Source organism: Dermacentor silvarum, chromosome 4 (genome assembly GCF_013339745.2).
Source record: "Dermacentor silvarum isolate Dsil-2018 chromosome 4, BIME_Dsil_1.4, whole genome shotgun sequence".
NCBI lineage: Eukaryota > Metazoa > Arthropoda > Arachnida > Ixodida > Ixodidae > Dermacentor > Dermacentor silvarum.
Genome location: NC_051157.2, coordinates 74246667 through 74269213, shown reverse-complemented (window position 1 = coordinate 74269213; position 22547 = coordinate 74246667). Strand labels below are relative to the sequence as shown.

Here is a 22547-nt window from a genome sequence, read left to right as displayed (position 1 = left end):
GGCAGACGTATACCTTGCCGCTAAGAACGCGAGCTTGAGAAGACTAATTAACAAAAAAAATGATTTATTATTACCGTTTTATTAGAACCTTGGGAGAAGTTTTGTAAATGACAAATTAAGAGGCAGTCATGTTAACTGTTGACTACACCCTCATTTTTTTTAACTCTTGAAACTCGCAACTAATTCTGCGTATCCATCTTAAATTACCAATGGTAAATCCAGGCACCGAAACCGACTTTGCGGGCCCGGAGCTCATAAAATGTTATACCGCCATCATATCAGACGGAAAGACCCTGTGACGAAAAGCACGAGAAAGTTTGAAACTGAACGTCTCGGCCAGTCGCGGCAGGTACTGATACGGCACTTTCATCATCATCATCATTGGAGATTGCAGGCCTCTCCCTGCGATCTCCAATTACCCCTGTCTTGCGCTATAGCTGATTCCATCTTGGGCCTGCAAATTTTCTAACTTCATCCCCCACCTAGTTTTCTGCCATCCTCGACTGCGCTTCCCTTCCCTTGGCATCCATTCTCTAACTCTAATGGTCGACCGGTTATCTACCCTACGCATTACATGGCCTGTCCAACTCCATTTCTTTCTTTAATGTCAGCTAGAATATCGGCTATCCCCGTTTGCTCTCTTATCCACATCGCTCTCTTCCTGTATCATAACGTTAGGCCTAAAATTATTTGTTCCATCACTCTTTGCGCGGTCTTTAACTTGTTCTCGAGCTTCTTTGTTAACCTTCAATTTTCTGCCCCATATGTTAGCACCTGTAGAGTACAATGATTGTACACTTTTCTTTTCAACGACAGTGGTAAGCTCCCAGTCAGGATTTGGAAATGCCTGCCGTATGCACTCCAACCCAATTTTATTCTTCTGCAAATTTTGGTCTCATGATCAGGGTCGCCTGTGAGTAATTTACCTAGATAAACGTACTCCTTTACAGACTCTAGAGGATGACTGGCGATCCTGAATTCTTGTTCCCTTGCCAGGCTATCTGTCGAATCTTTGTCTTCTGAATTTAATCTTCAATCCCACTTTTACACTTTCTCGGTTAAGGTCCTTAATCATTTGTTGTAATTCGTCCCTGTTGTTGCTGAATAGGACAATGTCATCTGCAGACCGAAGGTTGCTGAGATATTTGCCGTTGATCCTCACTCCTGAGCCTTGCCAGTTTAAGACCTTGAATACTTCTACGCTTGCAGTGGATAGCATTCTTGCCTGATGCCTTTTTTGATAGGTAACTTTCTTCTTTGCTAGTGTAGAACCAAGGTCGCTGGGGAATGTTTGTAGATATTTGCCAAGATATTCCTGCATGCCTGCTGTACTTCTTGATTACGAAATGCCTATATGACTGCTGGTATCTCTACAGAATCAAATGCCTTTTCATAGTCTATGAAACCCATTTAGAGAGGTTGATTGTACTCCGCAGATTTCTCGATTGCATGATTGGTGACATGGTTGTGATCCATCGTAGAATATCCCTTCCTGAAGCCAGCCTGTTTTCTTGGTTGACTGAAGTCAAGTGTTGCCCCGATTTTATTGGAAATTATCTTCGTGAATATTTTATACGACATTGAAAGCAAGCTAATGGGTCTGTAATTCTTCACTTCTCTAACGTCTCCCTTCTTATACATTAGTATAATGTTGTCCTTCTTCCAGCTCTCTGATACACTTGAAGTCGTGAGGCATTGCGTATAAAGGGCCGCAAGCTTTTCAAGCATATCTCCTCTATCCTTGAATAAATCGACTGTTATTCCATCTGCTCCAGCAGCTTTTCCCCCGAGTCATATCTTGCAAGGCCCTTCTAACCTTATAACTAGTAGAGCACTGCACGGGCTCGGGCTTACCCGAAAGCCCGGGCCCGGCTCGGCCCGTGGGCCGGGCCGGGCCGGGTAGAGGAGTTTTTTCACGGGCTCGGGCCGGGCTCGGGCACGGCGTGTGCTTTTTGACCCGGGCCCGGGCCGGGCTCGGGTTTTTAGACGCGGGCCCGGGCCGGGCTCGGGCTTTCTGCGAGTTATTCTCGGGCTTCTCAACTCTGAAAAACATGTATTTTTCGGCCTCGGGCCGGGTTCGGGCCGGTTTCGAGTCGGGCTCGGGCCGGGCTCGGGCTTAAGGTAAAGGGGTGGCGGGCCGGGCCGGGCGGGTAACGTAGATTGTTTCCGGGCCCGGGCCGGGCCCGGGTCTCGCCATAGAAGTTTTGATCGGGCTCGGGCGGGCCGCCTATTGTAAAAACGGGCCCGGGCCGGGCCCGGGCCGCAAAAATCGGCCCGTGCAGTGCTCTAATAGCTAGTTATAAAAGGAGCCTCTGTATCCTGTTCATCACTACTTCGAATTAAAGTATTTTGGCTGCTCTGGGCAGTTAACAGGTCAGTATAGAATTATTCCGCTGCTTTTACTATGTAATCGAAATTGCTGGTGATATTACCCTTCTTATCTTTCAGTGTATACATCTTGCCTTGACCTATGCCAAGTTTTCTTCTCACTGATTTCATGCTGCGTCCATATTTTTCCACGTTATAGTTTCGGATATCCCTTATTTTCTGCTTGTTATAGGGTAGCAAACTGGACAAAGTCTAGTTATTCTCCCTGCCCTTTATTCCTCACTTCGCTCTCTCTCTTTACCTGGCAAGCAAATGCCGCTGAGTGCCGGTTCAGAATTTGGCGCAACACGCCATTATTCAAACTTCTTCGCGCACTTCTCTCATGTCTGCAACTGGAAGCGCTCGATTTCGATATTGCCTCAATCGAACTTTGAAATTCCGTGATGAATATCTCGAACTAAGTGCGATTTCTAAGAAAAGAAATATGGGGGTGCATTAAAATGTTGTCGCCTCCAAATATGCCATCTCAACAACTGCTCCCGAGTCACTAATAAAAAAAGTAAATTAATGAGTTCTTGTTAAGTAGTCTACTGAAGCTCACGTACTTAGTGGCAATGTATGCTTGCCTCGCCTAGGAACTCTTCTGGGAAAATGCCATGTGCGCGGCGCTTATAGCTTTTTTTTTTCAATAAGATGTATGTATGGTTAAAACAAGAAAAAAAAAGCATCCTCTCTCTCTCTCTCTGTGCTTGGCCTCTTGAGCGCTCGCTAATGTAGTTGGCTGACGCTACGACCTGAAGCTTATCCATAAACCAGTGCTGAGGTGAAATAATTTAAGCAATGCCAGTGGCAAGAATCGAAAGGTAGGATAAGAAAGGAATGAAACTCCGTGTCTCTCCACTTCCCCACCACCTGAAAACAGCCCCCCCCCCCCCCCCCCCCCCCCCAAACGAAGTCCTCATTACTATTCACGCACAACTGCGAATGCTGACTTCAAGAGATACCGTACGAACAATGCCCGCTTTGGCGACACTGCCTCGCATTATGGGCGAAAGTGCAACATTTTTTATTTTTACAGAGTCACTTTTTTAAGTGCACTTTCAATGAAAACCTGCACTGTCTTGCCCTTGCGTTTTCTGGTTCGGCACTTTGGAACCACGTACACGTGGCAGAGTCAGCTGTTTTAGAACTCATCCAAGGTAGTAGAGTAAGTGCTTCGGAACAATTTTTGAATGAGAACGACAGCACGCAGACATAAATAAGTATATTAAGATGAAACAGCTGAAATCGAGTAGCCTTATGTACATACTCGTGAGAACCTCAAAATGTGTCTGCTATAGTCTTAAGAGTCTTAATTAATTACCATGTCTTGCAAACATTTGTTGTTGAATATTTTCGATGCATCCGATGGAGAGCCTTCTCAACGTTTCTAATCACCTTCATATTGTTATGCGACCATGTTCTTGTCGACTTTCCGGCAAAGAGCTAGCACGTCTTGTATGTACGAGACATACGATTCAGTGGGAGACTGTACTCGGGTAGCAAGCTCTTTTCTTGCAGCCTGCTGCCGACCGGTCGGATTTCCAAAGAGGTCGCGGAGCTTCTCTTTGAAAGCGTCCCAGCTAGAGATCTCCTCCTCGTGTGTCCGGAACCAGACACGAGGTGTTCCGCCCAAGTAGAAGAGGACATTCGCTAGCATTATGGTAGGGTCCCAGTGGTAGATGTGGCTAACAAGCTCATACATGCGTAGCCAGTCATCAACGTTGACATTATCTTGGCTGGAGATTATGCCAGGATCGCGGGGTGTGGCACCCGTGACGTACGTTGTGGTTGGAGTTGCAGTAGTAGCAGCAGACGAGGTGTCGTCACCGGGAGCCATGGTGGAAAGCTGGGCGGTGCGGCCGCTGCGGAGCTCCGTGGCGAGGACGGGGAACGGCACGCTCCACCAAAATGTTACGCGAACGAAGGATTAAGTACAGGAGACTATTTACAAGTATATTTACAAAAAATAGCTGCAGCGTTGGTCAGATCAGCCGATAGCTCGAGATGATGATGATGATGATGTCCTCAGCACATGGCTCGTACCCACTTCGGGGGATTGGCCAAGAATTGAGCATCTGAACTTTTACATATGCATTCTGAAACTACAGTTAATGTGCATTTTAGTAATCAGAACAACAGACAGATTAATTTTTCTGAACTGCATAATTTATAATACTAATGCTATAAATTAAAACTGAAATATCTCTCAGAGAATTGTAAAAGTGGGAATTTAAAATTTTATTCGTTTTGTTGATTGAATGAAACCACAAACGGCATCAAATACGTCCCTGTGGCTAAAGCCCAATACCGAGGCACCGAAAGTGAGTACTGATTCTGATGTTAAATTTAACCCTAATTTAGCAAGCGGTATTTCAAGAAGTCTTTTTCTTTGTAATGTATACTGACGACAGATTAAAAAATAGTGTTCTACGGTTTCTATTTCTAGGCAGAATTGGCACAGCGGCGATATCGCCAGACCAGCCCTGTGTAAATATAAATTTAATGGTGGGACACGGCAACGTAATTTTGTAAGGATGACTTCCGATTGTCTTGATGGACACCAATGAATTTTCCACGGAAATTTTAGGTGCTGAAATTCAGTCCATGATGTTATTGTTTCCATGATATCTCTACGAATTGCATATTTCCGATATCTGATCGCTGTTATTTGTGCCACCACTGGAAGGACCGATAGTATCGGTCCATTCAGGGATGCTCTCGCTAATGAATCGGCCATTTCATTTAAATGTAATCCGCAGTGTCCTGGTACCCATAATAATTTTATAAGATTCATCTGGGGGGGAACTAATGTTAGAAACGTCTTTAGAGCCGGTGAATTTGTTGAAGCTGTAAGCGCAGTACAGACAGAAAGGGAATCTGTTAGAATTAACGCGCTGGATTCATTTAAAGGGAGTTTCCGCAAAGCTAGAATCATTGCCAGGAGCTCAGCTTCAAATACAGGAGTGAAATCTGGTAGTCTGAAGGAGAATGACCAGCCAAGCGAAAGCGAGAAAATGCCTACGCCCGCCTTTTCGTCATTCACGGAAGCGTCAGTGGCTATTATGTTAATTGTGTGTACGTGTGCAAGGTAATCTTGCAACATATTATTTAATAACCGGACTGAATTAAACTTAGGGTTCTGTGGGAAAATTTCATCTAATTCAATCTTTAAATTCTGATTTGAATGATATGATGGAATAACGTCTCGAATTTTTACATTCAAACTGTCTCATTGCTTTTGTACAAAAATAACCTGTGGGGTGTGAAAACGTGGCCAATGAGCAAGAAAGAAGGAGTTTGGATCGTTTATAAATACATATTCAGATCGTCTAATTGGAGAACTGTAAAATTTGAGAAATGTTTGTATCGTTAAGATGCGGAATCTGCAGGGCAATGTTGGTAGGCGCGCTTCCTGATAAAGAACATTGTTTGCTACAAACCTAGGGAGTCCCAGGCACAGGCGCAGGGCTTCACGCTCCAATAGAACCAGAGGCTTAGTTTTATAAGCAGGGCTTCCCGAGAACAATACACAGCCGAATTCCAATATTGGACGCATGTACATTTTGTATATCATTAAGAGGGCTTGCCTACGTAGCCCATATTTTCGGTTGCTCAGTCTGCGTAGTAAACCTAAAGCACGCTGAGCCTTAGATGCCACGTTTTCTATATGTGGACTCCAGTTGAGTTTTCCGTCATAAATGATACCTAAATATTTAAGAGACTCAACCTGCGGAATGTTTTCTTGATTGTAAACTATGGATATAGAAACCGGATGCATAAGTGGGAACACCAATATTGCGCTTTTACTTACGTTTAATGACATGCCAATTGATTGAAGCCATACCTCAAGCATACTCAAGTATCTCTGCAATTTTTGGTATAAAGAATATATGTCGTTGTCGGCGGCGAAGAATGCAATATCGTCTGCATAAACGTAAACTTGCACGTCCTGACTGGCTGGAATTGAACTCATTAATATGTTAAATAATATTGGAGATAGGACTGCTCCTTGGGGGACACCACGAGTCTGTTTGAACTTAGACGAAAAGCAGCCATCCTTAAAGCAATAAAATTCTCTTGATCTCAAAAATTCTGCCAACCACGCAATTATATAATTTGGGACATTATGATTCCGTAGTACATTCAGTAGAACTGTATGTTCTACGGAGTCATATGCTTTAGCTATGTCTAATGTCACTAAAGCGGCATATTGTCTTCTTTTTCTAGCGAGTTGTATGCGGCTCTCTAAATCAGCATGGGCACACCATATAGAGCAGTCAGCTCTGAAGCCTATTTGATTTGGATTTAATATTAAATTATCCGACATCCAGACAGTAATTCTGTAATGTAGAACCCTCTCTATGAGTTTAACCATATTAGAAGTAAGAGAGATAGGTCTGATATTTTCTATGGAGTAACCTAATCCTTGTTTTTTAGGTATCGGGATTACTTTAGCTAGTTTCCAATCGTATGGTATCCAGGCGTTGTTTAGAGAATAGTTTATAATGCTTAAAAGATCAGAAGGAGATAGTTCGAATAAAATTTTTATCATATGCACTGTAATTCCATCAGGACCTGGAGCTGACACGGGTAAGTTTCGAATTACTGGAGCTAATTCAGGCACAGTAACTTCATTAAAGTCTGACGTTAGGGCTGGTTTTTGCAAGTTTTGTGACATAGATGACGTGAATCTACGCTCAAGGCCTTTCGCAATCTGTTCTAGGGATTTTGTCATTTCATCAGATGTTAGTGTTACATAATCAATATTAATTGGTGGTGGCAGAATTTTGCGATTTCGCATATATCTAAACAGCGCTTTTTTGTTTTTGGGATTTGAAAGGAAATCGAAGTGTTTCCTATCATAATCTTCTTTTGATTGAGCGACTGTGCGTTTAAATATAGCGGCGTAAAATTTGTAATCAGCCCAATTTTTGGGGGACTGGTTATAGAGTAGTTGCTTCCAAGCTGCTTTTCTTCGTCTGTAGTCTCGTGTACAGTCTGGATTCCACCAAGGACTATGAGAGGCTCTCTTGGCAGACTCAATAATAAATTCAGCCTCTTGGTATGATCGTTTGATAACAGCACAAATTTTCATAGGTTTGTATTCTTCGCGCTCTTCAGAATGGTGGGCCAAATGTGCTTTTAAATCATTTTTAAATTTATTGTAGTTCACGAATACTCGGATCTGAGAGCACGATGGTATTAACGGGCAAGCAATTTCAAATATTATTGGACAGTGATCACTGTTGGTGGCACAGTCCAAGGCTGCCCAAGATGAACTAGTGAGAGATGAACTTATGAAACTTAAATCCAAGGCTGAGCGCGATCGATTACAAACAAATGTAGGAGTTCTAGTGTTGAGACAAGTCATATTATTATCTGTTGACCAATTCCACAAGCGTTTGCCACATTGGTCTGTCCGAAAACCCCAACACGTGTGATGGGAGTTGAAATCTCCCACAAGGATTTTATCCTTGCACCATGACGTCAACGCGGAATCCAAAGATCGAGTGTCTTGCACACCCGCAGGAAAGTATACATTTACTAAAGAGAATGGTAGGCAGCCCGGTAAGGTTACATCTAAGGCAAAAATTTCACTTTCAGGGGACATATGTTTGTATGAAATCTTCACCTTAAGACTAACTCTATTACTAATGAAGAAGGCTAAGCCGCCGCCTTTCGAAGGACGGTCCAATCGGAAAGATCGGAAGTTATTTATATGAAAAGGTTGATGTGTTGAAAGCCATGTTTCTTGTAGTGCAATAATATCCGGGGAGAATTTCGATGCCAAATACAATAAATCTGTTACGGAAGAGTGAATGGATCGGCAATTCCAATGAAGAATTTTGAGGAATCCTATGGTTGCGAAAGGATTGACTCAGTAACTGCCTTGCTTAAAATGTTGTCTTTTAAGAAATCGTTCTTTGTAAGGTTTTCTTTCAGGTATTTTTTGGTCTTTGAGTGAATAAGTGTAGTGGCTGTTTTCGACAAAGGGGATCTTGAACGTTTTAGCGATCGGGGGTCCATGTCCATTTCCTCTGAGCTTTGTGCCTCCTCATTGATGCTTTCACTGTGATTTTTGTTTGCATCAACAGATGGACCAGCAATTTGATCATCTTGGGACATGAGTTTAGGAGCTACCTCTTCATTTGATGGTCGTGAACACTCAGTAGTTTGCGAAGTTATAGTGATAGGTGCTGTTGTGCCGAATATCTGCGCCATCTGGGTAGCTAAGATTTGTGACAAGGACTCACAAAGGTTTCCAGCTAGGCGCTCCATGGCCTTCTCCATTGCCCTTTCGACAGCATCGGCAATTGAAATTGAAAGAGACGCTTCCGTGGACATTGTATGACGGGCTGTGACACCTGCGTACCCCTGTGTTCTAGCCTGCATTTCAGCTATGGCTTCTTGACGAGAACAACGTCTTCGCTCAACGATTTCTAGAATCTGTAGTTCGCGTGCCCTTGCTGAGCAATTCAAATAATCAGCAGAGTGGCCTTCACTGCAGAGGCAGCACTTTTCTTCTTTGTTGGTGCATTCGCTGGAATTATGTTCCTCACCACAAATTCGGCATCTAGGAGCAGACCTACATCCTTTCATTGTGTGTCCGTAGCGCCAGCACTTTACACATTGAAGAGGACGAGGGGATAAAGGTTCCACTCGATAGATTAGGGGCCATGCCTTGATTTCTGTTGGCCTATCTGTCCCTGCAAATGTTACAATGACCGATTCAGTAGGACTTTTGTTTTTGTCTACGACACGTCCACACCGATAAATTGAAATAGCACCTGCTGGTGAAAACAACTCTAATATTTCTGTTGGTGACATGTTGACATCAACGCCACGCACAAGCCCTTTCACACACGCCAAGTGAGGTGGGATGAATGCCCTTACCGGATTGGAGGCAAACGTGGAACACTTTAGAAGGTCTTGTACACAGGGCTGGTCTGGAGAAAAGCAAAGGATACCTCCTCTGCCGAACTGGCGGACCTCTGTAATATTCAGGAAATGGGCTGTCGCCGATCGCAGTTCCGCCTGAATCGCTTTCGGGTTCTTCATCCGTATGATGCCATCATTGGTTGGGACGATAGCCACGGGAACTGATTTGACGCCGTTACGCAGAAACAAGTCCACAGGTAAATCCTGCGAGGGAATAGAGGCGGACCAGGGGAAAGCCCCGGGCCCTGGTGACGAAAATGGCATCTGTCTGGTCTGATTACCCAAAAAGCACTTATTAAATAACAAATATGCTACAAAAACAGTTAACAAGCAAAAAAGAGTCAGGAACTACTCAATTCGTGGCCGTAACCCCCAGAGCCGAACACGCAGCACTTCAGAGCAGCTCTCCACAACAGTGGCTCGAGAGCCCAGGGCAGTTCGTCTTCGTCTAGGCGCCCGCGCGCATCAAACAGAAGAAACACGCAATATGCACGTAGCAATATAAACGTTCCCAGACTTAAGTGTTTTCTGCGAAGGTTCCAAATTCTGCACAAGATGGCATTTGGAAAAAATTGCAGACATATAGGAAATGAATGTCAACTCTTGATGTGCCTAGGAAGAGTTCGCATCGATGCCATATTTCTTTTTTTGTTCTGATTACATTGATTGGACTCACCGTAAACTTGCTATCAAATGTCTGGTACAATGATATGTATTGGTACCAAAATGGCAGTCATAAAAAAGTTCAGCTGTTTTAACAGCGCGAAATACGGAGTTATCATCATCCTGAAACAGGCTGTGCGTATGGACCGCGTATGTAGTGCGTATGGGCTGTATGTAGCACCGCGTTGTTACAACGCGTATCCTGCACGTTCCACCCCAACCAATCAGGCCATCACGCAATCTGGGGCAAATGCTTGAGAGCCGCACGCGTGGCGCATACACTTTATGAGCGCAGCGAGGTGATCACGTGATCCAACACACCCAGCTCGACCCAGCTCAACCCAGCGGAAACCAAGTAAAGATCCATTAAGCCCAATGCGTGTGGTGCCCGTCACGCTACCAGATCCTCCCCTTTCCTGTCACCGGCAACCCGGCGCGTGCTCAAACCTCCTTTCCAGTGTCACGGAAGTAAGGAGGGGTTTTCAGCGACGGAATCATTTAGCTGAGCTTCACTCCCTTCCTGCATAATTCCGGTCCGCATTAAAACAACAACAACAACAACAACAACAACAACAACAACAACAACAACAACAACAACAACAACAACAACAACAACAACAACAACAACAACAACAACAACAACAACAACAACAACAACAACAACAACAACAACAACAACAACAACAACAACAACAACAACAACAACAACAACAACAACAACAACAACAACAACAACAAGTCCTTACTTAGGCAGATGTGCACTGGTGTAAGAATGGGTGTAATGCAGTGATTTTGGCTGGTTGGTATGACATCGTGAGGCTTATAGCGCGCGAAAAGACAAGGACGAAGGAGGACGTGATGCCTGAGAAAGACGTGACGCCTGTGTGTGTCACGTCTTCCTTCGTCCTTGTCTTTTCGCGCGCTATAAGCCTCACGATGTAAGAATCGGCGCATTAAGTCGCCTCTTTTGATTACACCATCTCCGAGATCGGCTAAGTTCACTATTACACTGTCTCCTGGAATCAACCCACTTTTGATTGTACCATCTTCGATCGGCCCAGTTATAATTGCGCCATCTCTCGAATTGGCCCAATTCACTATTTCACTATCTCCAGGAATCGGCCTAGTATTGCTAGTCCTATTTCCAGGATCGGCCAAGTTTACATGTGCACTATCTATGGAATCGATTCGCTTGATTACACCGCCTTCCGGATGGGCCCAGTTCACTATTACACTATCTTCAGGAATTTACCCAGTTTTGATTACACCCATTTGCGGAATCAGTCCAGTTCACTATTACGTGCTTCTGCTGGAATGGGCCTAGTTTAGATCACACCATCTCCGGGATACTCCCAGTTCACTATTACAATGTCCCCCAGAATCAGCCCAGTTTTGATAACAGCATCTGCGGGATCGCCCCAGTTATCTATTCCACTATCTCTGTAATTTACCCAGTTTTACAATTGCGGCCTGGAATGAGCCTAGGTTTCATTACACCATTTCCGGGATGCGTCCAGTTCACCATTACACTGTCTCATGGAATCGGCATAGTTTTGGTTACACCCATCTGTGGTATCGATCCAGCTCACTATCACACTGTCTTTTAGATTAGGCCAAATTGTGATAGTATCATTTCCGAAATCAGCCCAGTTCACTATTGCGCCTTCTCCAGAATCGGCCGTTTTGCTAGCACCATGTCAAGGATCAGCCCAGTTTGCAAATGCACTATCTCTGTAATGTGTCCACTTGAATACACCATCCCCGGGATAGGCTCAGTCTACAATTGCACTAAATGCGCAATCGGCAGAGCTGATCTGCGGGATCGGCTCAGTTTACTATTGCACTGACTCCGGAATCAGCCGTCTTTATTACACCATCTGTGGGATTGGCCCAGTTATCTTTTCCACTATCTCTGGAATCGGCCCAGTTTACAGTTGCGCTATATCAGAGTCTGGCCCAGTTCACTATTAAACTTTCTTCTGTAGTCGACCTAGTCTTGTTTAAACTATCGGCGGATCGGCCCATTTCACTATTACACTGTCTCCTGGAATCGGCTCAGTTCTGATTATACTATCTTGGGTATCAGTGCAATATAGTATTACACTGTTTTCAGAAATCGGCCTAGTTTTGATAGCACCCATCTCCAAGATTGGCCCAGTTCACTCTTACAGGGTGTCCCAGAATCGGCCTAGTTTTTATTACGTCATCTGTGAGAGTGGAACAGTTCACTATTACCCTGTTTCACTGAATCAGGCCGGTCTTGATTACAACATTACCTGTATAGGCCCAGTTCACTATTACACTGCCGCACGGACTCGGCCTAGTTTTGATTAACCATCTGAGATCAGCGCAGTTCAATATTACACCATCCCCGCAAACGGCCCAGTTTACAATTGCACCATCTCCGAGATTGGCCCATTTCACTATTAGAATGTCTCCTGTAATCGGCCTAGCTTTAATTACACCAATCTGCGGCATTGGCCCAGTTCACTATTACCCTGGCTCCTGGAATCGGCCCAGTCTTGGTTACACCATCTCCAGGACACGCCCAGTTCACTATTTCATGTCTCCTGGAATCGTCCTAGTTATGATCGCACCCATGTGCGGTATCGGTCCAGTTCACCGATACCGCACATGCGTTCCAGGATTTCAGATTTTAGGACATTCCAGGAGACAGATTACTTTGTCTCCTGGAATCGGCCAATTCTTGGTTACAAAATCTCCAGGATGCGCCAAGTTCACTATTATACGGTATCCAGGATATGTCCAGTTCACCATTACACCATCGGCGGTATCGGCCGAGTTCATTATTACCCTGTCTCCTGGAATCGGCCCAGTATTAATTACACTATATCCATATGCCCAGCTCACTATTACAGTGACTCCTAGAATCGGCAGTCTTTCATAGCACCATATCCGTGATCGGCCAAGTTTGCATTTGCGCACCATCTCTGAGTTGGCCCAGTTCACTACTACACTGTCTCCCGGAATCGGCATAATGTTGATTACACCCATCTGTGATATTGGCCCATTTTGCTATTACACTGTCTGCTGGAATTGCCCGAGTTATAATTACAACCATAAACGGGATCGGCCCAGAGAACTATTACTGTTTCCTGGAATTGTCCATCTTGATTACACCATCTCCAGTTCACTATTATATGTCTCCTTGAATCGGCCTAGTTTTAATCGCACCCATGTGCTGTATCGGCCAAGTTTATGATTACACTATCTCCCAGTTGGCCCAGTTCACTCGTACGTGTCCCAGAATCGGCATAATGTTGATTACCCCCACTTGTGGGACTGGCCAAGTTTTATATTACACTGTCTCCTGGAATCGGCCAGTCTTGATTACACCATCTCAAGGATATGCCCAGTTCACTGTTAAAATATCTCCCGGAATTGTCCCAGTTTATATCACTATCTCTGGGATCAGGCGAGTATACAATTGCACCATTTTGGGGATCGGCCAAGTTTACTATCGCACTATCTACGGGATAGGCCCAGTTAACTATTGCAATGTCTCCTGGTATCGGCCTAGTTTTCATTACACGATTCCCGGAATTGGTCCAGCCTTGATTACACTGCCTTCGAAACTTGCCCAGATCACTATTACACTGCTTCCCGGAACTGGCCTAGCTTTTATTACACCCATCTGCAGGCTCGGCCGAATTCACTGATACCATGTGTCTTAGAGTCGGCATAGGCTTGATTACACCATCTGAGGTATCAGCGCCGCCCACTATTATACTGTCTCTGGAATCTGCTCATTTTCGAGAGCACCATTTCCAGGATCGGCCAAGTTCACTATTGCACCATCTCCTGAATGATCCATATGCAGTTTTGATTACATCATCCCCACGATCGGCCCAATTCACTATATTATTGACCCTTTTCGCGGCGATCCCATGGGCGCTGCCATATTTGATCACATGGTGACGCGTCCATTGCTTGCCTCAACTGCCTCCGTTGCCTCCTTGTTTACAATGGAAGTGTATGACGCCGCCGCGGCTTAGAAAACCTCTGTTTTCGGAGATATCGTAGACGGTGACTAGGTGGATGACACGAAGCTTTGATCACAGCTTCAGAGAAAATGCAAAAGCGCTTTCGGAGCTGATTGAGCTATGTCCAAACGGCGCAGGCAGTTTATATGGTGCTTCTTCTAAAAGCGGGGCTAAATATGCATTCCAAGATTTGCGATTATGAATTCAGTCAGGATTAGTGTGTTTTGCTCTTTGTTCTGTATTCGGCAAATATTTTGAAGCAGTGGCTTGTCAGTTTCTGACTCGGTGAAGTACCTCGGTGCGGCCACTATCTGATTATTTTCTGCCTAATCACTGGCGGGTGTGCTCAGTTCCGAATACGATAGATTTGTTCTTGCTGCGCACAAGGCTTGAAACGTAGCTGTTTTGTACATTGTAATACCTTGTAGCAAATATATATTACAGCTAGTAACTTGCTTACTCTTGTGTACCGTCACGAAACATTCAGCTTCGACCATTGGTGCGCCATAGGTGTAGTCCGTCATTTATTGCGTGTATGCAGTGCGCATATATTCAAGTGTGCGTCCATTCACTTATTCTTGAAACGTCGGCGATAGAGTGGGCGTAAGTTTTCCTGCCATTTGGACAGATGTGTATAGATAACGTGCGCGAAACTTACTATGACACAGGAAGCGGCGCTACTCCCTTTGTCATTGTTTAACGAGTGGTACTCACTGTTACCGACGTTCTGGGGATGAAGCCCTTTCTTTGAAGGTTAGCGATACAAGGCTGGCGGATGAGCAATTTCTGTATCCTCTAGGAAAGCCGTACATCACGAAGTGCCGGTAACACGTTCGGACAGTTGCAGCAGTGGTCCGCGAACTTCGTCACACAGATTCATTCTATTCCTTAACATGCCAGTCACTATTTTTGCAGCCAACTACTGCACACGTCTTCAATCCACATTATTCAATCTAGCATGATTGGAGCACAGTGTGTTAGAGAAAACTCAGTTGCATTTCCGACAGCTGATCGCACAGGAGCAAGGTAGAAGCGGTAATGGTTTCGTATTCGTGCGCGGTCGCTGAGGAGAGGTATGGCGCGCCGCCGTGAGCGCCATCTCGTTTCTCTAAAACAAACTGCTCCGCGAAAAGGGTCAATACTGTGTTTGTTCAGTTTTTATAACCTCATAGCGGGATTGTTCCTAATAATGTAGCATTATCTACGGAATCGACCCAGTTTTTATAACATCATTTCCGGCATTTTACTAGACAAGAAAACGATCGCCCGAGAGAGGGTAAATCGGGAAGGGTAGGTAATGATAGCTCTGCTTGAACAGTTGGCTCAGCGTCCCCTTGTAACTTCCTGTGCCCTGCAATGAATATTCGCTCTGTGGGGTCATGTAACGAGCTTCTTTTGCAACTATGCGCAAAATTTAGAAGCACGTCTTCTGTTATTGTTGATTGTTGAAAGGTGTTTCCTCTTTGTCGGTCAACATTTCAGGTGCTTTTCGAGAAGTAAGACCAGCTTCACGCCTTTCGCTTTTGCAGAATAATCGTGCTGATATCAGACGGACAAGCAGACAGCGACAACAAACCCAACGATTTCGCTCGTCAATTGAAGCGGAACGGCGTGATTATATTTGCCGTTGGAGTCGCCAATATCAACAGCGCCGAGCTGCAGGCGGTGGCGACATCGTCCGCGCACATCTACATGCTCACCAGCTTTCCCTACATCGCAAAGGTGAACAGAAACCTCCGCAAAGGTACAGTACGCATTTGACAGCCTAGCAAACCTTTTTGCAGGAACCGTTCAGCTCAGAGACGCAGGACACACGTTCACACTAATCTGGAGCTTAGCGTACCAGCTGTTTGGTTAGGCCAACATTTGCTGCTACGATTAGTGTATCTCTCTTTCTCTCTTTCGGAACAATATCTGAGATTCTAAAGAGAAAGCTATAGCTCGTGACGAGCCTGATTAAAACACGTGGAAAGCGCGGAAACGCTTTTTAAGGCCAACCGCCTGATCAATATAAATCTTTTTTATTTTTTCATTTTCTTGTTTTTGAGAGAGAAAGAGAGAGAGAGAGAGAGAGAGAGAGAGGGAAACTTTAATGAATAAAATGAAATTTGAGGTCCCGTGGTTGGGACCCCTAGCCCAGGGCTCCACTGGCACGAGCGGTTCGCTGGGCTTGGTCCAGGAGAGCCAGTTGGCTGTCCTGGTCCTCGTCCCCAAGCTGCGCCTCCCACTGCCTGTTAAAATCTTGTATTTTTAGTAGTGTGGAGTTCATATGTTTCGGTCTGTTTGGGCATATCCACGTGATGTGCGGTAACGTTGGCGTGTCCCCGCAGCACGGGCATTCGTCAGTGTATCGTGCTTGGTGAATACGGCTAAGTGTATGTAGGTTTGGGTATGTGTGTGTTTGAAGTCGGCGCCAATTCCTCGCCTGTTGACTGTTTAACTTAGGATGAGGGCGTCCATATTGCCTCCGCTCCTGTCTTTGGTGTTCGAGGATGTCGCGCGGTGTAGAGGGAGGCTCGTCACTTGGTCGGTCCGCAGCTCGGATGCTTAGTACGCGAGCTAGCCGGTCCGCCCTTGTGTTGCCTTCTATGCCCTCGTGTGCGGGGCACCAAGTGAGGTTGTGGAATCCGGTAATTTGACTCTCTAGAATTTTTAGTACTAAGCGCGGCGCCGTCCCGGAGAGATACAGGCGATAGGCGGTTTGTGAGTCCGTGAGTATAGCAGCAGATACGTCCCTATTCTCCGCGTCCCTAATTGCAAGAGCAATCGCTGCAGCTTCTGCTGTGCTGGCAGACTTTGCCCTGACCAATGCAGCTATCACACGATCTTGGTTCATGGCTACCACCGTATACTTGTCCCTGTCCGTTTGACTCGCGTCTGTGTAGTACACGTCCGGTTGTCCTCTAAATCTGTGGTGCGAGGTTCACGCTCGGGCCTTCCGGTGCCCTGCATGATATCTCGGACTCATATTCTTCAGAATTGGGGACACCATTATGTGCTGCCTGACTTCCTGGGTCATCTGCACTGTCTCTTCTGCACTGAATTGGGGGCGGAGGGCAAAGCCCAGTTTGGTTAATATGGCCCGACCCTGCGTTGATGCGCACAGCCGTTTCTTTTGCGCGATGAGGGTGGCCGTCGCATATTCCTCGAAGGTATTGTGGATTCCTAATTTGTCGAAACGTTCTGTACTAGTATTTTCTGGGATCCCTAGAGCAGCTTTAAATGCCCGCCGAATGATCACTTCAAGCTGTTTGAGCTCCTGCTTGGTAATGCTTTGGAAGGGGAGTGCATACGTTATCCTACTCATGACAAAGGCCTGTACCAGTCGGATCGTTTCTTCTTCCGAGAAGCCCTCGCGGGTTCGCGTAACCCTACGGATCATCTTGGGTACGTTTTGTGTAGTACCTTTGAGGAGGCGGAGCGTGTACGCTACTCCGGCCGTTTGTTGGATCCATAATCCCAGGACGCCGAGTTTATCCACCTCGCTTACACGCCCCCCGTCCAAGAAAAGTTGGAAACTCGGACGATTTTCTCGTCTCGCGTACTTCGCTCTTATACGAATAAATTTGGACTTCTCTGGGGCACATGTCATGCCGGCCCCTTGCGTGAAGGTCTCGACCTGTTGGATGGCCCACTGGAGAAGCTCCTGCTTATCCCCGTAGGATCCCCGATTTACCCACAGCGTAATATCGTCAGCGTAAATGGCGCTCCCTAGGGCTTGCTTCGCATCCAGTTCTAGTGCGAGTTTACGCATTCCCTGATTAAATAGGATAGAGAAGAGTATACGGACCCTTGTGGGGTTCCTCGATCGGGAACTGCAAAGGGTTTCTACCTAGTTGAGCCCAGACCGATGGTGGTCGTACGGTTTCTCAGAAAGCTGCGTACATACTGGTAAATGCGCGTCCCGCAACCTACTGCTTCTAGTCCTTCCAGTATTGCATCGTGGGAAATTGTATCAAATGCCTTTTTTACGTCGAGAGCAAGCACAATGCTGTCTTCGGAACCCCTTACCGGGTGCAGAACGTCCTGCTGAAGCATCAGAAAAACGTCCTGTGCAGACACATCTGGACGAAATCCGAACATGTTTGTGGGAAAAAGATTGTTGCTTTCTATGTAGCGCGATAACCGGGTCTGTATCACCTTTTCAAAGAGCTTTCCGGCAGGCACACGATGTTAGCGATATAGGTCGTAGGTTTCGAATATCTCGGGGCTTCCCCGGTTTTGGAATAAGGATGATTTTTGCTTCCCTCCATTCAGCCGGTAGTTCTCCCTGATCCACTTATACATTCTCGTTAGTATTCAGTTAACTGCTCTATGGTTTCGTCGCTCAAGTTTCGAATCATGGCGTTAGTAATCTGATCGGGCCCTGGCGCCGTGTTTCTTTTGAAGGACTGCGCCGCGGCATAAACCGCCGTAGTTATCGGTGCGTCCAGATTCGGTTGTTCCGGCCCCGTATAGCTACCTAAGTTAACTTAAAAATTAAGTTACGGGGTTTTACGTGCCGAAACCACGATCTGATTATGAGGCACGCCGTAATGGGGAACTCCGGAAATTTGGACCACCAGGGGTTCTTTAACGTGCACCTAATTCTAAGTACGCGGGTGTTTTCGCATTTCGCCCCCATCGAAATGCGACCGCCATGGCCGGGATTCGATCCCACGACCTCGAGTTCAGCAGCCCAACACCATAGCCACTGAGCAACCACGGCGGGTAGAAAGTTAACTGTGACTCTAGGAAGCAGAATTTAGATTAAAGCTCTCGACCTTCTTCAAGATTCCTAAAAATTGGTAAGGTTAAAAGAATAATAATATAAAAGCACGAAGCTTATAAATCCGCAACTCTGCACTAAAAGCAATTATCGCAATTCTGTAAATTCTATCAGAGCATCACAAGAAGACAAATTTGGCACGGATGTAAATATACAGCATACGTAAAATTGTTCCACTGTTGACGAGGGTGTTGCAAAAGTCTGATTAGCGGATTAGTGACTAGTATACTTCGCAACGATGTATAATACATCATTTTTGTCCACTTTAGATGCATTATTAGCTGCACTCTGCAGAATATTGACGTATTTTTCATTTCCGAGTTACAGAGTGGTAAACTTGACAGTTCGTTGAAAGTTTGTAATTGTTAATATTTGCTGGAAAAATAATTCCTAAATAAAACATCCGCTTGCTACGGCCATTATAATACAACCTTTTCTTTTAAATGCAACAAACTCCTCAAAATCGGTGCAGTGGCTGCCGAGAAAAGTGATTTTTCGAGCATAAGGCTTGCTCTCAAGCAGATAAGATATGAATAAAAAAAATAGAAAGGTGAACTTTTTTTTTTGTGCTAACTTCTAAAGTAACTCCCCTCTTCCCTCCCTCCACCCGAAATAAATAAATAAAGAAAGCAATAAAGATATCGGGTAGGCTGTGTCAGGTATGCTACCCCAGTGGGGTACGTGAAACGTCTTGCGCGTGCGGCAGGATACAGCCTATTCCCTATTACACTGGCTCCTGGAATCGGCCCAGTCTTTAATTCATAGCACCATATCCATGATCGGCCAAGTTTACAATTGCACTGCCTCCAAGTTGGCCCAGTTTACTACTACATTGTCTCCCGGAATCGGCATAATGTTCATTACACCTATCTGTGTAACGAGCTCAGTTTTATAGGGGCTACAGAAATGGGGACGGGACCAAATATAGAAGTTGCATTTATTCAAGCATTAGAAAGCTTACGTGTCTATAAATCATGTTACAGTCAGTGAGGGCCCTACGGTCCAATTTGGGAATCGTGCACGTTCCTTATTCGCAGTGTACACGTTTGTTTTGCAGAGGGTACTTGGGCAGTAAGGGGTGCGGAAATGACACCCCTACTGGGGCTCTATTCTGGATATTCCGCCATTTTCTTGGAGGCGTGACGTAGGTGCGACGCGTACAAAATGGCGCTGATGTCCGCGTTTTGTTTTCGTAACGTTATGCAAATTTGACATTTTGCCAATAAAGTGAAATGAAGGTACCGAACCTAACGTTCTTGATAAAGCAAAACAGTTTTCCTCCTCTGTAAAAATAAAGCAGCTAGCTCAAAGCGTACGGGTATTCCGTCAAAAGCGACTCTCGCAACAGTGAAAAGTAAACAGTCGCAGAATGTTTGCAATGTTCAATTAAAGTTATTTCAAGTTTTTAAAATAAACACGATGCTGAAAAACGCAAATGCCAACACCACACGAGAGCGATGCAAATGCTATGAGAACGCGTTATGAACAAAATATTTTCGTGGCCCCAAACTACGAGGAAAATACAGCGATGTATACATGCCTCTCGGCCGCCATTGCATATGACCGTTCATTAGCATAACTCGCGCGACTCGTCGCACCGCAAATTATGGTGGAAATTCTCTGCATTGATGGCACAGGGGAACGTCATGCAACGTCCAATTGACGTTTACGAAACGGCCCTTAATGTGACGCTCCTCACGGGATGTTGTTTCAGCCAATCGGCAAGCTGATATAGTGGCTATACCGCTACCACATATTCGCAAAATTGCAGATGTATTGCAGGGGCTTCTGCACACCACCGTTTGCTTTATTTTCGAAGCACTCACGTCGCGATATAGTTTCCAGGGACGAGAAAAAACGCATTAGTCGATAAAGTTTGCAGCTCCATGTTCACGTTTCGTCATCTTGATAAAAACGCAAAATCACCTTTTGCACAACGTCCGCTTCTCGGCACACATTTTAATCACGTGACCTCTCGACAGCCAATCGGAGAGTCAACATGGTGGACAACGGCGGCCGTGCAGCCGCCATGCGTATGGAGAATAGAGCCGCTGGTGGCGCAAGAGACTACTTTGTGTACTTTACCATGTGCCGCTTGAGCCCGCCGAACTCGTAGACGGTTAGGGCTCTTGCGTTCGCTTCAGTTTCTTGCGCATGGGGCTGGTGTCAAAGGGGTTAGATATCGCTCTGTCTTGCTGCCGTAATCTTTTCACGTCATTTCTAGGCACTACGTGTCGAAAGCAGGGGGACCATAACAAGCAAGTGTGAAATTTCTGCAACAAATTGCACACTTTTGGGCCCTATAACTCCAGATGAGCACCGGTTTGAGTTTGATAAATATGACTTCTCTGTCATTGTTACATCTCTCAAATTCGACCATTCCTGCTCAGATGGATAACCGTACTGTCAAGCTAAGCCTTTCTGAACGCCACGCGCGAGGCTAGATATAGCTCAGCTTGCGTCATGTGTGGCGCGACCATGGCGTCATCTGTACACGCTTACACAGTAATGGCTTCTTTTCGCTACATAATGATATGAAAGTAAGGCGCGTGGGTAGTACGGTTGTAAAGATAAAAGAGAAAATACTATAACACGTTTACGTCACGTGTGGTTTAAGCAAGCGACCCGCCTACATATGACTGATCTTTGAAGGAAAAAAAAAGAAGAAAAGATGATGATTTTGAAGACTGCTTCCAACATTATGTAACCGACAACAAAATTAATAGGCGAAAGCAAATTGAGCGTGTATTTCCCTCTGGATGAACATCGTTTAAAGCGGTGAGTAGCGTAGAGGAAGGGGAAAGTGGGTGTATTCGGGCCACTGTTTTTGCCTTCACGAGCCTATAGATGCTCTCTTGCTGAACGCATCATAGAGGCTTCCATATTTGCATTCGTGCAACTTTGCTCTACTATGTCGTAGACATCCACGAAAGTCAGTGGGACCAGGCGGATCAATCCCAGTGCCTCAAAGTGAGCGGGGCATGCGACACGAACGCCATCTGCGGATGCGGTGCCCGAGGCGGAACTCACCGATGCGTCTGCAAAGCGGGCTATCAAGGCGACGGGACGTTCGGCAAATGTCAACGTAAGAAATACAATTTACTCCTACCGCTTTTAATACATATTGTGTTTCCGTCTGATGCGTCAGTGGCATGAATTACTGCTATAGGATGCTAGCGAAAACACACACCCTTTGCCCCACACACCCTTTGCCCCCTCCCCCTCCAACCCCCTCCAATTTATTCTCTATATTAAATCCTTGTGTTTGCTATTTCTGGACTGCTAATTAGCAAAGTAAGAACCTAAAGGTTGCATGTTCAGGTTGTCCACGAGGATCGTACAAGATGAAGACTGGGTATGAAAATTGCGACATATGTCCGGAAAACTCATCGACACCTGACGAAGGCGCGACCAGCTTGAACCACTGCTCGTGCATTCCAGGCTATGAGGGGAACCCCGGCGGTAATGTACGATGCAGCCGTAAGTAAACGTTGTGTTCCTTATGGCTTTAGCGCCGTGGTGAGTAAAGACCAATTGACCGCGAACACACACACACACACACACACACACACACACAACACACACACACACACACACACACACACACACACACACACACCACACACACACACACACACGCACACGCACACACACACACACACACACACACACACACACACACACACACACACACACACACACACACACACACACACACACACACACACACACACACACACACACACACACACACACACACACACACACACACACACACACACACACACACACCACACCACACA

The 22547-nt window shown here is 45.6% G+C and overlaps 1 protein-coding gene across 1 annotated transcript in view; it reads left to right on the top strand.

Moving 5' to 3' along the window:
• LOC119448705 (sushi, von Willebrand factor type A, EGF and pentraxin domain-containing protein 1) overlaps positions 1–22547 on the top strand; it is a 95198-nt gene that overhangs the window by 5831 nt on the left and 66820 nt on the right. The window contains exons 2-4 of the mRNA XM_049666465.1: positions 15506–15720; positions 21665–21829; positions 22066–22224. Of these exons, the coding sequence (XP_049522422.1) occupies positions 15506–15720; positions 21665–21829; positions 22066–22224 (539 nt within the window). The remainder of the gene's footprint in view (positions 1–15505; positions 15721–21664; positions 21830–22065; positions 22225–22547) is intronic.